This window comes from Diachasma alloeum, unplaced genomic scaffold, assembly GCF_001412515.2.
Source record: "Diachasma alloeum isolate Michigan unplaced genomic scaffold, Dall2.0 Dall_scaffold_78908, whole genome shotgun sequence".
NCBI lineage: Eukaryota > Metazoa > Arthropoda > Insecta > Hymenoptera > Braconidae > Diachasma > Diachasma alloeum.
Window position 1 is genome coordinate 232,668 of NW_021683643.1, and position 16,065 is coordinate 248,732.

The window sequence follows — 16,065 nt, forward strand, 5'->3', positions numbered from 1 at the left end:
TTCTGCACTGAGAGAAAACAAGTTTTTTTCAGGAGGACGTCTTTACTATCAAGAAATTTCTGACTCGAAAATTGACAAGAAGAAAATATCTCGTGCTGATAAAGGAAACCTTTCGTCAAGAGATTTTGCCCTTGTCCAAAAGACGAGGGGCAATTTGTTGACAAGAAAGCGACTGCTCGAACCAAGTCAAGTGGCTTTTGCATTGAAATATTTTGGCTTTGAGGCTTGACAACCTTTTACTAAATTGATTCAACTAGACTCGGTTTAAGAAATCACTTTCTTGTCATGAACAGATTGTCCTGGTCGTCGGGACAAGTACAAAATCTCTTGACGATAGTTTTTCCTTTCTCAGTGTAAGATGTTTTCTTGTCAATTTTCGAGCCGTGAGTTTCTTGATACAAAGTTGATTAGAATTAATAGCGAGAATTATGAGATTACCTCATATTTTTGAAGTTAAGGACAGAGTAAAAACAATAATACGAAACACTACAAAAACAATAATATTAATATCCAAATACAAAATTTCTGATAAGAATAAAAAGAAGCTAAGACTCACTATTCAAAATTGAGTTTTAATTCTCAATTTCATGCTGAAAATACGAGATGATAATATTTTAAGCACAGAATTATTTTGATGTGATGAACGACAGATTAGTTGAATTACCGTGTGAACTAACTAAAAATTAATAACTGTGTTGGCACGCACTTTTATCAGAATATCACCAAACATTAAATTCTAGAAATTCACACCCTAAAGTGTATTCTTGGAGGAATTGAATAAAATTATGATTAAAATCTTATTCAGTGAGCATAAGAATTAGAACAGGAGTAAATCATTTATTGTAATATAGAAATTTAACAGCTGATAAATTGGGACATATGATTCCCATCAATCGCATTGCGTTTGTAATGTGAATGATTGTAAATAATTAACCCTCCTAAACTGGCTCAATGAGCAAAGCGAACCCGGATTTAATATAGGCCCATAGAATTAAGGGGACCGGCAAGGATTTGGAAAGTTTGAATACAAATCCTGCCTACACCTAACGAGTGCTGAAATGGGACATAACCAGAGGTAGAAAGGTCTCGGAAGCACTTGGGAAGAGACTTCCCAAGACCTATCCAGTTCCGAAGGGAAAGACCTAAGTAGAACTTGTCCAATTATTCGACTCGGATTTCCCTTGCTATCCTCTTTATTTATGAAAAACAACTGCATAAGAACGATTCGCTCCCAAACAATGAGAAATTCTCCAAGGAGTAACAACACCATTCCCAATTGCAAAAACAACATTCTTCACCCCAAGAAAACCTATTGATTCCCTTCCCTCCGACATACATGACCTTGTCACCCCTCCCTCATCCCCGGCATCTATCAATGCATCACATCAAGATACAACACAAGTCCTACGAAACCGAAAAGGGGACGAGAAAGAGGTAGCACCAAGCTGTGATATTCCCCTCACGTAGTATCCGTTCCGCGTCGTTAATAACATCACGCCCGCCCATGGGCTGCCACCTGAGAGTCTTTGCGTACCCACTGGACGGCTACCTTACCCATCGCAATATCACCCGGAGCAATTCTGCATCCCATTATTGCACTAGAAACCGAATTCCACGGTGATAACGGACAGAGGAAATCGATGCAACAGTGGTTGACTAGCGAAAAAAACTCGGTAAAGTAATGCTGGAATAGTCAGAATAGAAAGGCTGAATCATGGCCTCAGCGGCGATATCCCATTTCTGTAATTTGAGCGCGTTACCCGTCAAATCCATTCTATCATGTTCTCTGCTAAAAAAAACAGAAAAAGCAATTAAAAGGAAAAAATACTGACATTTAGTTTACCACACAGAGAGGAAAATTGAGGGAAAATTATTTAGAACATTACGGCAAATTTTGCAATCCGAAATGTAACTCAATGAAAAATCCTGTGGCCAAGAGGTGCAGGAGCAAAAATTACGGATTTGATTACATTATTAATTAAATTAATCTTCATAAAATTATAGCTGCACTGAAATTTTCAGAAATTTCCTCATTCAAAATCGAAATTTTATGAAGAAATCAATGGAAACAGTAAATTATGGTTCAATAAGTTCATGAAAATTAAGGAAAATCTGTAAAATTTTAGTAAACATATTCTTGAACTTTTAATTAATCGTAAATTCAGCGAAATTTGGGGCTGAATATTCACGTTTAAAATTTAAATAAACCAGAACAGGCCGCGCGTATTGTTTTCCATGGGTGCCAGAATAGTAATAGTAAATTTTATGTCAATAATAATGCAGGAAAAATGAATAGTTTCAACAGAGTTTTTCACAATGAGAATTTAATCATTGAATAATTTATTCGGAATTGTCATAATCCTTTTCATTTTCTTCCTCGTTTCTCTTTCGCTTTTTGCGTTCTTCTTTATTTCGAGTGATGCATTAAGTACATATATACTAATGTAAACATATTTTATTTATTTCAGTAAGAAATGAATTTCTCTTTTTTTACAATTACTGTAAACGAAAGATTATACAGTACATAAAAAAATATATATAGACATCATATTCCATTACTCAATAAGCGGAATAGAGGCTTCAAAAATCGTTACACTGTATTTTTTAAAAGTAGATTATGAGAAATTTAGTTTTCCTGTCGTTTAAGAATGTGAAATTTTATAGAGTTTCCATCCACCTATGAAATTCCACCCCGCGTTTCCCCCAAAATCAAATTCAATGTGACTCTCCCAAAAATGACTAGTGAGCAATCCATGAAATGTCAATTTTTTCCATCAATACAGATTAAAAAAAGCCTACAGTGGATTTTCGCCCCATGATGACTCGGAAATTCTACCCCAACATATTTCTCCATCCCCCATAAACCGATCGCTCAAAAATGTCCGACGCCTGGCAATAATTCGCCGACGAAGTCTGGCAATAATCCGATAGGTATGCAGGCCAAATAAAAGATGCCGCGAAAAGGAAAAAAATCCGCGAGCAATCGGTGGGAAAGGAAGCGCGTGGTAATACGCAGTGTATCGCGGTGCAAGTAACGCTGGTCGTTGATCGAGTGCGTGGCCGCTAGCGCGTCGCAAGATCCCATCCAAGAGACGTGCGCCGACGCTTACCCTACCACTGGCCCACCAACCGCCACCAACACACAAGTACAGTACGATAACCACCTCCACCTCCTCCTTCGCTTTTCAGTCGACCCCGTGCATCGCGGTATGCCGGCCGCAACGAGCCACATCGTCGCGCCTCCGCGTGAATCTGTCAATTGGCCGTCAGGATCAGTCAATCACTGAGCAAATCGCAAGTCCCCAATTAATCCCAAAAAATTGCCAATAAAAATCAAAGTGACTAAACCCACTTGACTAATCAGTCTACCCCACAAACCACTAGACTCCCCGATAAATCCCCCGATGTAAAGGTGCAATGACCCACTGTGCAGTGAGTGTGCGATGCCTACAGTGTGTTTCCACTTGATTAAGCACCAGTGAGTTAGGAAATCGACTAAATCTAAATAATCTCCAACCAAACAGCCCCGCGCATTTGACTGCGTTTCGATTTAACTTGTTGAGTGTCGGTGCATTGAAGCCCATGAAAATGCATCAAAACCCCAGTATGATTATTACCCTGATAATCCTGACCCTCGGTACAGTGGAAATGCGGGACATGAGAGAAGTGCGGAATGATCCATTGATCGTTGAAACAACGACTGGCCTTGTGCGTGGACTATCGCGATCAGTGCTCGATCACGAGGTGCACGTTTACCTGGGTATACCATTTGCAAAGCCACCAATTGGTCCACTCAGATTCCGCAAACCATTTCCCATTGATCCGTGGCACGGTGTTCTCAATGCAACTAGCCAGCCAAACAGCTGTTTTCAAGAGCGTTATGAGTACTTTCCCGGTTTTGCGGGTGAAGAGATGTGGAATCCAAATACCAATGTCTCGGAGGATTGCCTTTACCTGAATATCTGGGTGCCCCAGAAGCTCAGGCTCAGGCACAAAGAGGCACCTGGCGGTGCTGGGGTGGAGAAAAAAGGAATGCCACTGCTCGTTTGGATTTACGGTGGTGGTTATATGAGTGGTACAGCGACACTGGACGTTTATGATGCTAATTTTATGGCTGCAAGCAGCAATGTTATCATAGCATCGATGCAGTACAGAGTTGGAGCTTTTGGCTTTCTTTATTTGAATAAACATTTTGGTAATAGTGAGGAGGCACCTGGGAATATGGGACTGTGGGATCAGGCGATGGCGTTGAAGTGGCTCAAGGACAATGCCAAGGCTTTTGGTGGTGATCCTGATGCTATAACGATCTTCGGTGAATCGGCTGGTGGTGGATCGGTATCGCTGCATCTGCTTTCCCCGGTGACGAGGGGTCTCGTACGACGGGGTATACTGCAGAGTGGAACACTCAATGCTCCTTGGAGCTTCATGACTGGGGAGAAGGCTAATGAGGTGGCTAGGGTGCTGGTTGATGATTGTGGGTGTAATTCAACTATGCTCAGTGAAAATCCAGCGAGGGTCATGGTGTGCATGAGGTCTGTCGATGCTAAGAGTATATCGGTACAGCAGTGGAACAGCTACTGGGGTATTCTTGGATTTCCATCCGCACCTACTATTGATGGGGTCTTCCTGCCCAAGCATCCTATTGATCTTCTGAAGGAGGCGGATTTCGAGGATACGGAGATACTTATTGGGAATAACCAGAATGAGGGTGAGTGCAGGTTATTTTAGGGGGATCGGGAGCGACGGGTGGGGAGTGAGGAAGGTTTAAATGGCGAAATGAGTAGAGGAATGAGAGAGGAGAGCCAAATTGAAGCGAACGTTTGAGTCTTATGACGGCTTTGGTCCGCTCACAAACGTTCTTAACGGTCAGACGATCTTGAGATCTGTCAAAGGTTTTTGGGGGCCAGAAAGAAGAGACGGGTGAAATAATCAGGAAGGTTATGAGTGGTTTTGAGGGTCAAACGGGACAAAACGAAGCGATCGTTTGCGCCTTACGATCGTTTCTGTTGATTTTCAAGCGGTTTCAAAGCTCAAACGATCTTGAGACGTGTCATACGTTTATAACTATCAGAAAGGAGAGAAAAATGATATAACGAGGAACGTGAAATGGTTATGAGGGTCAATCGGGTCAAAAGAAGTGATCGCTTGAGCTTTACGGTAGCTTCGGTCGGTTCTCAAACGTTCGTCAGGGTCAAATAGAGAGTCGAGCAAACATATTGTATGGGACAAATGTGTGACGAAGAATCAGACGAGAGCGATGAACTCTCTCAGAGAGCGAACTGACGATGCGGATAGAATGGGTCGAAGAGCAGCGATCATTCGAGACTTACGATCGTTCTGGTCAACTCTCAAAAGTTCGTCTGGGTCAAACGGAGAATCAAGCAAAGAGATTTTATGAGCCAAACGATGTTTCCTTCTGACCTTTGGAATCATTCTGCTCGTCTATCCCTTCTCTCCCGCCCATTCCCAAAAAATCTGTGACCTTTCTGATTATTCCGAGAGTTGATGCAATTAATCAGTGAAGTGAATCCGGATAAAATGAATTCATTTGACTCTTCAAGACTCTTCAAGTGTGTTCTCAAACCTTTTTGCCAATTTTTATGAATACGACAACGCATCCGCTTTCTATCCAACTTTTCTCTCCGTGTAATCAGCATCGCTGACCTCAAGTCAGTCTTCAACTTAATTAGTTAGAAGAGATTCTCAAGACTGTCTTAGACGTTTAAAACTCTCTTCGATCCGTCCATTTGATGGAGCGATTGGGGTAACTAAAAAAAATAGAATTACATGGTTGCCTGGTTAAGCAGGTTATACCGCTTCGTCGTTGATGCAGCAGGCGTGCTATTAGCTTGATGACAGGCTCCATTAAAATTACCTATCCCAGGGAATTAATTCATGCGTGGTTATAGACTGAGGGTACGCGCAAACACCAGTTGGATGCACACACCAGGGGTCATAGTTTACTTGCCTTGGCACAGCTAGGTGGATTAATTCGGCTTACCCCTGGACCCAATAGCCAAGGGAAGGCAGGTATCCAATCTCTTTTGTACTCTGAGAATCTCATTAGCTGCAGTCTTACCTACACTCGTTCACCACCACTTCTGGTTTTCAGATAACTGATCAGGCTGCACTGATAGAAGGACTTAGTTGCTGTTAGCGAGGCTTTTTAGCTGTTAACACGATTCGTTGATAATTAACGAAGGGTATTAATAGCTAATAAGCCTCTTTAGCTGCAACCAAATAGTTCGACCTTTTCTATCAGTGAGTCAAGCCTCGGGAGAGCAAAAAAATAATCGTAGCTTCCCACGGATGGTGGTTTCATTGGAATATCGGGGTCTCGGGGGATAGGGCGTTGCTTAAACCGAGAGTGAAATTCGATCACAGTTGAGAGATAACGCCAATCACCGTGGAGATCATCATAAGAATGTTGGAAGGGGGACTTGATGCCACTCTGCGCTATAGCTATTCTGGGATGTTATAACACTCTCTACACTGTCCTCAAGCGCTCCAACAACTTGTTCTCGTCGTTTTTACCCTCTCAAGCCTCCGGCATTATCACCGGAGATCACTCGGGATTTTAAATTCGCCTCGATGATGGTGACGACGATCAATACACGAGTTTTATCAGGATTCTGTTTTAACAATATTTTGAGGTGATTCAAGGGGCATTTACTCGTACGGTTGAGTAGAGGAGCCGGTGCACGCACCGCCCAGCTAAGGAGTCATAATTTTTTTCACATCCAAGAGCGTAACTCTGAAAAAAACATTATTCTGAAGTCTTCTTCTACTATTCATCTTGATATTCTCCAATTAGAAAGCATGAATTACTCGTAGAATTCACTGGATTGTCGAGGAAGTAATAATGAAAGAAAATTATGCGCAAAACGACCATTCGGAATCTGTTTTCCCTTGAATCGAATTCAGTGTCGCTTTCTAACAAAATTGAACTTTCATGGGCATGTGGCTTGTAATTCTGGTGAGAGTGACGTTGAAGTCAATTTATAGTGAAAAAATTATGAAATTTCAGATTTAATTGAAAATTTGATGAAATTCAGCCAAATTACACTAAATCTTCAATTAATTGACAATTCAAGAGAACATTTACCGGAATTTTCCTGATTTCTATGAATTTTCATGGAATAACTGAACTGAAATCTACACTGTTGGAAAAAAAATGGAATTTCATGGACAGTTGATTATTAATTTTCAGGAATGTGACACTCAATGTGATTTAGGGGAAAAAAATCATGAAATTTCGGGTTTCAGTGAAAATTCTGTAAAATTTCAGAATTTTAATCAGCATGAAAACGAGAATTCCTTCATTTATTTGAATTTCTAATCTAATACGAATATTCAGTGCCACATTACATTGAATTTTCAGTGAAATCTGAAATTTCATGATTGTTTTCCCCCTAAATCGCATTCATTGACACTGTCCTGAAAATTCAAGAATATATTTACCGGAATTTTCTGGTTTTCTATTCATTTTCAGGAAAAAATGGAACTGAAATTTACAGTTCTCTTTGATTTTTCCACGAAATTGTGAATTTTTAATGACGAAATCTCTTGAAATTTCAGTGGTAATTAAATTCGAGAAAAATGAACAAAAAGTGTAGCGGAAATTTCACCCAAAAGTTTTTAACCGTGTAATTTACAGGAAATCGACGTTGAATGGCGAATTTTCAGATTTTATCTTGTAATTTTGACATTTTCCTGTCCGCAAAGACGTCACTTCATTCTGCTAACTGCAGCTGACGGAACAAATCAATAAGCATTAATGGAATTCCTCGTTTAATTCAATATGAGAATCATCTGGTGTATCGACCGTGAGCCACTCCAAGGATATTCTTAGCTACTGAAGCTGACTAAAAGAGGAGCAAAGCAGATAACCGAGATAAAATGTATAATAAAAATTCACAAAGTATTGAAGATCAGCAGTGACCCGGGGTAGCGGTACGAGAGATCCAGTTGAATGAGCAAGAGTGGGATAAGAGACACGGCTTTAGGAAGAGAAAAATGTGCCGGATGGCCTTTGATGGTATCTTTCCTCACCGGTGCTTCCTGCTTCCCAGCTACAACATTTCTACCTCGATGCATTACGCCCACATACTCACTCTATCTACTGGGCTCTGCAGTGACATTTCCAGCTGATTTAGAAGAGAATTCAATTTCCTGAGCGAGAGGCAATTAGCTGGGGTTTTCCACTGTTATAACCGTCACCCAATCGTGCCTTTTTATTAACCGTTTCTGTATGATTTTTCAGCTTTTTTTTCCTGTCTTTGTGGAAGCTTCGCGCTTCAATTCATTTCATTGGGGATCGATCCGTCGACTTTGTTCTCGTTTTGGGAATTCGGGGGGAGTTTTTGTACTGCTGTGATTCTTCTTGTTTTGGAGGATGATGGAGTTAAAGGCTGTGAGGATTGTGATTCCAAGTGAAAGAAAATTTCATCTCAAATTTCGAGTATTCCGGTCGAATAATTTCACTTATGAAAAAATTCAATAGAAAACCTGAGCGAGTCCGCTAGAAAATTCTATTGACATTCTCTAGAAATTCTGTAGGAATTCTGTTAAAATTCTAGGAAATTCTCGCTAAAATTCTATTTGTTTTTTGCGCAAATTCTATTAAATATCTGATAGGAAAAAGTCAGTAGATGTCGATTTTCCTGTTTGAATTTTTCTCTTGAGGTTTTTTCTATTAAAATTATTGGGCACGCAATTTCTAATTTTTTTTCCGCTATATTTTGTTTTGTTCTGCATTATGGGTCCGAATAAAAAAAACTTAGAAAATTTATGCCCAAGTGTTTTTATAAAAAAAAATTCCACGAGAATATTCGTGTAGAAAAATCGACATCCATTGACTTTTTCCTATCAAATATTTTATAGAATCGGCACAAAAAACAAATAGAATTTTGACGAGAATACCCTAGAATTTTAATAGAATATCAATACATTTTTTTTAGCGAATTCGTTAAGTTTGTCGAGAGACAACGGCTAAATTATTCTAGTTATGTACCGTTCAAGCGGTTCTCAGGTTTTCCAAGGATTTGAATTTTCCAATTTCAATCAAATCTCCATAATTTTCGGATTTGTTCAACGGAAAAAATTCAGTCAATCATTTATTAAACAGGTATAGGCTAGAGCAGAATTACCAGAGATTTTTTTTACGTCTTCACAGGTCTTCATAGGGTAAAAAAGTAGTCCGCAGAGTCGGAGGACAACTCAAGGTTCGAAAGGTCTTCAAAAAAGTCGATCGAAGGCCAGAATAGTATATTTTGTTTTAGTAAAAGTTAGTAAAAGTTTTTTTTGGGCTAATGACGAAATATAATTTCGTCAGGTTTCTTGTTTTTTAGTTTAGTAGCGTTGATACTATTTCGTCATTAGGCCGAAAAAAACTTTTCTGGCGAATATGAGGTTTGCAGCACGAGCCGAAGGCCAGGGCTGCAATCATATTCCTCAGAAAAGTTTTTTGAAACTCTTCCCGAGGTAAACCAGAACGGAATATGTGACTCGGGAATATTTATGGCACTGTTCAACACCAATTAATTGAAATACAATTTTGCGATTCTAATTTCACATGACAGTAAAAATCACTGGAAGTCATGAGAATTCAATCCACAATTATATTCAATTTTCAGAATGACTTTGAAAAATGCAGTTGCCACCGAAATATTCACATCGCCTCCAAGTGAAACAACTCAATCTTCTTAAATTTTCAACACCGATCATAAATTTAATCACAAATTCAACATCTCAACATTCAATATTTGAATAGAACTGTTGATTAATTGAAAAAATAACCGAGGGGCTACACTCCACGATTGACTGCCCCCATGACTTTGAAATGAAGTTGATTTCCCGTGATCGTAGCGTTGATTCACTGATTTCAGTAAAATGGGATTTTAATGACTTCATGGCTGTAGTTGCCTCCGGCCGATTTCATTAATTCAAAATCGATGATTCCCGATAAAACAAAGTCATCCAATGAATAGCCTCGAAGTGGGGCAAAACAGGTAAACCAGAATAAAACTTCCATTACTTGAACAAAAAACTTTTTCCTATTTTTATGCAAAATAGTGAATGGATTTTCGCGTGCACGAGAAATCTCTTGTTAAATCAAGAATATCCTTGATTCAAACTGCATATTCTCTCGACATTCCAAACAACTGCGGATTGTACAAAAATTTGATGTACCACCGTGATATTGTTACTCATTGCCTGCGCGTTAAAGTCTCTCATACATTATATACCATCTGCGAATACTCAAGAGATTCAAACTCAACGCAGAGGGTCTTTGGTGGATGCATGAGTTATTCCACTCGTAGCACGCGAAAATCCCCCCCCCCCCCCCCCCCCCCCCCNCCCCCCCCCGCTCCCGCAAACCCCTCCCACCACGTAGACACCGAACCTCATCCCCGCAATTTGCATACAAGCGTTCGGGTGGAATTTTAAATAGCTCGAAAACTTCTTTCACTGTTCGTGCGGCAAGATGTGGTTCTCCGCGATGCCCGAGACAACCCCATCGCACCTCAGCTCCTGGAGGAACAATCCAGTGTAGACCTATTCCAAATGGAGGTTGGGAATGAGGAACCGATTTATCGAGCGCGCCCCGTGGAACGATTGGTAATTTCCCTCCCGATTTTTTCCCTCCTCGAGTCTCCCTCTCGCTGTCTCGTGCGGGTTTTCACTCTCGCGGTCTCGCCCAGCCGAAGACGAATGTGTCTGGCTCCACCAGACATTACCACCCGTGTCTCTCACGCCCACACCTGCAGATCGCCCCGAACACGATCAACAACACTCCCTCTTTGCTATATTAATTCTACGGCTAACAGCTACGGGCCGATTTACGATGCAATATCCTTGATTATTGAGTTGAGCTTGTAGTGGTGTTATCGTTCATACCTTCGCACTATTAAATGTTCTCTAAATCACGTAAAGCGGTGCTTTTGCTGTGATGAGTGTCATTCGTAGCCGGAGAGACAGTTTATTTAAATGGAATAAATTTCATTTGGATCAAGTAAATAGGTTTATTGAAACTTGAACTTAATTTTTATTCACGCTCCCGAGTGGAAATTCTGTTCAGGTCTTGATCAGAAACTGATCAAGTCCGATCTGAAATTCTGATCAGGCGTGTTACGCTTCTGCCTTAGGTTTTTCCACTAGGGTTTCTCCGCCTTCCATCATTAGGCATTAATTAAATTTAATTTTTTGAGAGATAAAATTAGTAACTTCCCTGCCGGGAATCGAACCCGGGACCTCCCAATGTCGCGTCGGGTGCTCTTACCATCTGAGCTACCAGGACACTTACGAATTTCACTCTCAAATTGACTCATACCCGAGTGGAAATTCTGTTCAGGTCTTGATCAGAAACTGATCAAGTCCGATCCGAAATTCTGATCAGGCGTGTTACGCCTCTGCCTTAGGTTTTTCCACTAGGGTTTCTCCGCCTTCCATCATTAGGCATTAATTAAATTTAATTTTTTGAGAGAAAAAATTAGTAACTTCCTAGCCGGGAATCGAACCCGGGACCTCCCAATGTCGCGTCGGGTGCTCTTACCATCTGAGCTACCAGGACACTTACGAATTTCACTCTCAAATTGACTCATACCCGAGTGGAAATTCTGGTCAGGTCTTGATCAGAAACTGATCAAGTCCGATCTGAATTTCTGATCAGGCGTGTTACGCCTCTGCCTTAGGTTTTTCCACTAGGGCTTCTATTCACATCAGGTGAATAGTTTTTTCAATACAAATATTAGTTAAATCATAGCTCAGAAGGCAAATAAAACGTATTGATTAATATATATTATTCATTCACGTATATATATTATTCATTCACGAAATGAAGATACGAGCTTTAAATATTGTTGGAATAAATAGAAAAAATTCGAATGGAGAGTTTCATTTTATTTGAATACGTCATTTGCCTGGGCGCGGACACATCCAAGGAAATGAGTTTATGCGAATTTTTTCTTAACAAAACTATTATCCAAACTTAAATTTGATTTTTATTTGCGCCTTTATTCGCATCAAAAAACGGTTTTTTATATAAACAAACGTTTTCTGCATTTAAAGAGACACTTTATTAATTAGAAATGAAATAACCATTTAAACGGAAAATTTTCTTAACATGCAACTAACATTCTTCGTAATGAATGAGTCATTTATGAGTTGACGCATTTTTAACGTTAAATTGTTGAAAGGGATTTCAAAATTTCTAATAAAAAGTTTTGTTTTATTCAAATTACTGGGTTTATTCAAATGAACATTAAATGCAATGTCGCTCTCGTAAAACTAGAGTAAATTTCTGGCTCGTGTTGATGCAACTGGAACTGCAGCAGTAGTGCTCATCAGATTTATGAAATTGTCGAAATCGTACGGGTACTGTATAGGGGCGGCTTCAGTGAGTTATATTAGAATCAGCGATTGTTCACATCTGTTGAATCTGGACGCTCGCCAACTACTAAGGGCCAATATCAGGCCATGCTAACAGGTACCGCGAGGGGGGAGGGGGGAAGTGACACGGCCGGATTGTCAGTATTGTCGAGAATTTGTGAATTGAGGGGTTCCCGCTACGGTCGGGAGGTTAGGAAAAGTGGGGGCGGGTGTGTGTTTGATTCTATTAGGAAAAAATGGCGGCAACAGGTTGTTGAGTGCATTAAGGGAGGAAATCCAGGTTTGATTGAATGGCCTCGGGGTTAAATCATTTGCTGGTGCAGTGCGAGGTAATAATTGATAATTGGGGGAATGATCCGCATCAGTGCATGCTTTATTTTTTTCATCAGACTGTCCGTAAAACGTCGTGCAAACGCCGTTTACGGACATTGTGAAGGAAAATTGTGTTCGTCACTCGGTCGGAAACAACTTTTCTGACGAGTGTGGGGGTTGTAGACCGAGGCGAAGCCGAGGAATGCAATCACACGAGTCTTTTCGGCCTTGTGACGAAAATATATATTTTTTGCGCGGTGTCATGCCAAATGAGAGGACATTTCAGCGAATTAATAAAATATTTGCACAGGCGCTGTTGTGAATTTTTAATTGGAATTCAAAGGATGAATTATAGTTTCATCACAATTTCAAGGAATTTCGTCGTTAAAAATTCAGAATCTCAAGGAGGAATGAATGGGAACAGTGAATTTCAGTGCAATTATTCCACGGAAATTGACATTTTTAAATAGATAGTTGCGTCATTTGGTACTGAAAATTCAGATTATTATTGGAATTTCAAGTAAGTGGACAGTTCTTGTGTTTCTTGCTACTCAAAAATGTACATTTTTATTGCGTCTCCAGTGAAGTCTGAAATTTCATCATTTTTTTTCTCCTTGAAATGAATACAATGTCTTTTTCCTGAAAGTTACTAGTCAACTGTTCATGACATTTCAACGGTTTTTTATACTGCAGGAAATTTCTTACTGAAATTTGCGGTACACTTCGGTACATTTTGGTCACAAGATAGTTCCACCAAAATTTTGAAGAATTTTGTAATTGTGAATTCGAAATTTTGTCACAAATTCTATGGAAATTCGATGAATAAATCAATGGAAACTGAATTTCAATTCAATTATTCCCTGAAAATCCATGTAAATCAGAAAAGTTCAGGTTAAAATAGTTTTGAATTTTCAATGAACCGAAAATTCCGTGTAATTCCCACCCCTCATTCATGTTTTGATTGCAAATGCAACAAAGTAGGGGAATTCAGTAGCGAAGTGGTAAAACGGTTTAATATCTCCTAATCTGAGGGAGATAACGACATCTTTCTCATAATCTTTTTTATAGCCCTCGATGTGCGCTACAAAAAAGGTCTTGGCGAAAATTTTGCCATCTCCCTTAGAAAATTTGCTATCCCCCTTAAGAATTGAGAATTTCATTGAATTCTCAGTGAAATCTGAAATTTCACGATTTTCCCCCACAAATCGCATTCTCGCGCACTCTCCTAAAAAATTACTAGTCCATGCGATGAAATCACTAGTACAGCAGATGAAATCTCATTTCTTTCCAACAAAGTGGGAAGATTCTTCATTTAATTAAATTCTACATGTTTTTGGAGGGAGTCCCACGTTTTATTGACATCCCTTCAAAGAGACTCTCATCTACCCATCTCGCGCCGGTCAAGATTGCGAGGAATAAAATCTCCATCCAATCGCAGTGGGAGCTATTCGATATTCCCTGGATTGAAGGAGTTTGCTAGGGCATCCCTCCGGGGAACTGAGGGGTGAATTGAAGGGAAATTGGAAAGGAGACAAGCGTCTATCGATCCTCAAATGCGGAAAATATTTGCTGAAATTTGCAAAGCAATGAGGATCCGCTGAGCAATACATATCAACGGGAAATATTATAGAATATCGCGGAATTTTGTTGGTTCGTGACATTCAGCCATCCCACTCTGTTGACGGGGCTGAAGCCTGTCCAAGCGGGGAGCACTGATTGCGGGATTTGAATAATTCAGGTGGATTTTAAATCGAGGTACCTGACTCCTGTAGTCGAGGAGACAGATCAGGAGTGAAGTGATGCCCGGAGGGAAAATAATGGTCATGTTGAGAATGTTGCGAGTGATATCGGGAATGTTGAATATTAATAGCAATAATATTTTGATAGCATTGAAGCTTGCAGGTACTGAAATCAGATTTTTACGAAATAAAATCATTCATTATATCATTTTCGAATGGTAATAGATGTTCTCAAGTTACGTATGAATTGTTTATTTGGAGTCAGATGGAATAAATCAAAGAGAATGTCAGAGATGGAGATGAAAATATTGAAAATGAAAATTAGAAAGGAAATCAATAGAAACTGAATTTCAGTTCAATTATTCCGTAAAAATTGATGGAAATCTAGTTCCTCACTGTTCCCTACTCTGTTAGAGGAAAAAAATTGATTTTTCGTAGACAGTCGTCCGGTAATTTTCAGGAGAGTGATATTGGATCGGATTTAGGAGGAAAAAATCATGGAATTTCATATTTCTCTTAATATTCAATGGTATTTTTTCGCAGCACGATGTCGAGCATTCCCCACTTACTTGCATTTTCAATGAAAACATACTATCTATTGCGAAATTCAGCACAATTTTTACTCAATGTATTTGTCTTACTTTTATGATTTTCTAATTACTCATAACTTATTGAAATTTAGTTACCGTAGATATTTCCATAAAATTTTGATTTTTCCATGGCCAAATTTCTTGAAATTTCAGTGGAACCGCTGATGTGATAAATTTTCCAAGAAAAGTACCAGAAATATCAGCCAAAACTGATCAACAATCTAAAAATTGCTGTTCGATAGTCCCCTCAATTCCACTCCTCTCCCATCACTTCCTCTCAATCTATTAATTTCGAGGAAAATCCCACCCAGAAAAAAACCGCCACAAAAATTCAATGTAATTTTCGTAAAATGTTAAATTAATTTTCTGAAATATTACCATTAAATTTCCTTCCATCAAGTTGGTTAATGTCCCTCAAGTAAATCTATTTCACTCCATCAAACATTCTCACATGAAACACCCAATTTTCCAGCAGTCCTAATTTTTTCTCTCAGTGTGCACAATTACCAAAAACGTCACACCGAAGAACTGAAGTATAAGAAAAATATAATGTGCACTATTATCTCCCGCAAATTACTCGTGGGATATCGGTGAAAGGTGGAAAGACAAGTCACGACATTTAACCTTTTACCGTTGAGTTGTAGAAAATTGCGGAAGAACCCAAGTCACTTCCGGTATGTACAGACAACATGCCAAGTACGAGGAGAGGCAAGGTAGTCGACATTATGCATTGTATACATATCGCATTACCTACACACGAGTTGACCGGCCTAGTTGAATAGTTGGGGATAATATAAGTCGTACATGCTTGGTCTGTGGAAGCACGTGTACCCCAGTCGTTGGAATGTAATGCCCCCGTGGCCTTTGATATAAATCATTTAATTATTCAATCCAAATACGAGTTTCCCTCACAATTTTTCTTATTTCTCACGTCTGTATTTATTCATCGATGGATTCCCCTTGGCTCTTATCTTGAATCGTCTATTTATGTATTTATTTGTGTACTTATCCTCTGGTACACATTCCACTCCCTC

At 39.5% G+C, this 16,065-nt stretch overlaps 1 protein-coding gene and 1 non-coding gene across 3 annotated transcripts in view; one reads left to right on the forward strand and one right to left on the reverse strand.

Moving 5' to 3' along the window:
• Window positions 1-3,212: 3,212 nt before the first annotated feature.
• Window positions 3,213-16,065, forward strand: part of LOC107047828 (acetylcholinesterase) — a 110,386-nt gene continuing 97,533 nt past the window's right edge. For both annotated transcript variants that reach the window (XR_001461652.1, XM_015270680.1), the window contains exon 1: window positions 3,213-4,708. Coding sequence is in view for 1 of the 2 variants with exons in the window: in XM_015270680.1 (XP_015126166.1) it covers window positions 3,583-4,708 (1,126 nt within the window). In the remaining variant the exon portion in view is untranslated. The remainder of the gene's footprint in view (window positions 4,709-16,065) is intronic.
• Window positions 11,499-11,572, reverse strand: Trnas-cga. The gene has a single exon. It is a non-coding gene; the product is annotated as a tRNA-Ser (tRNA).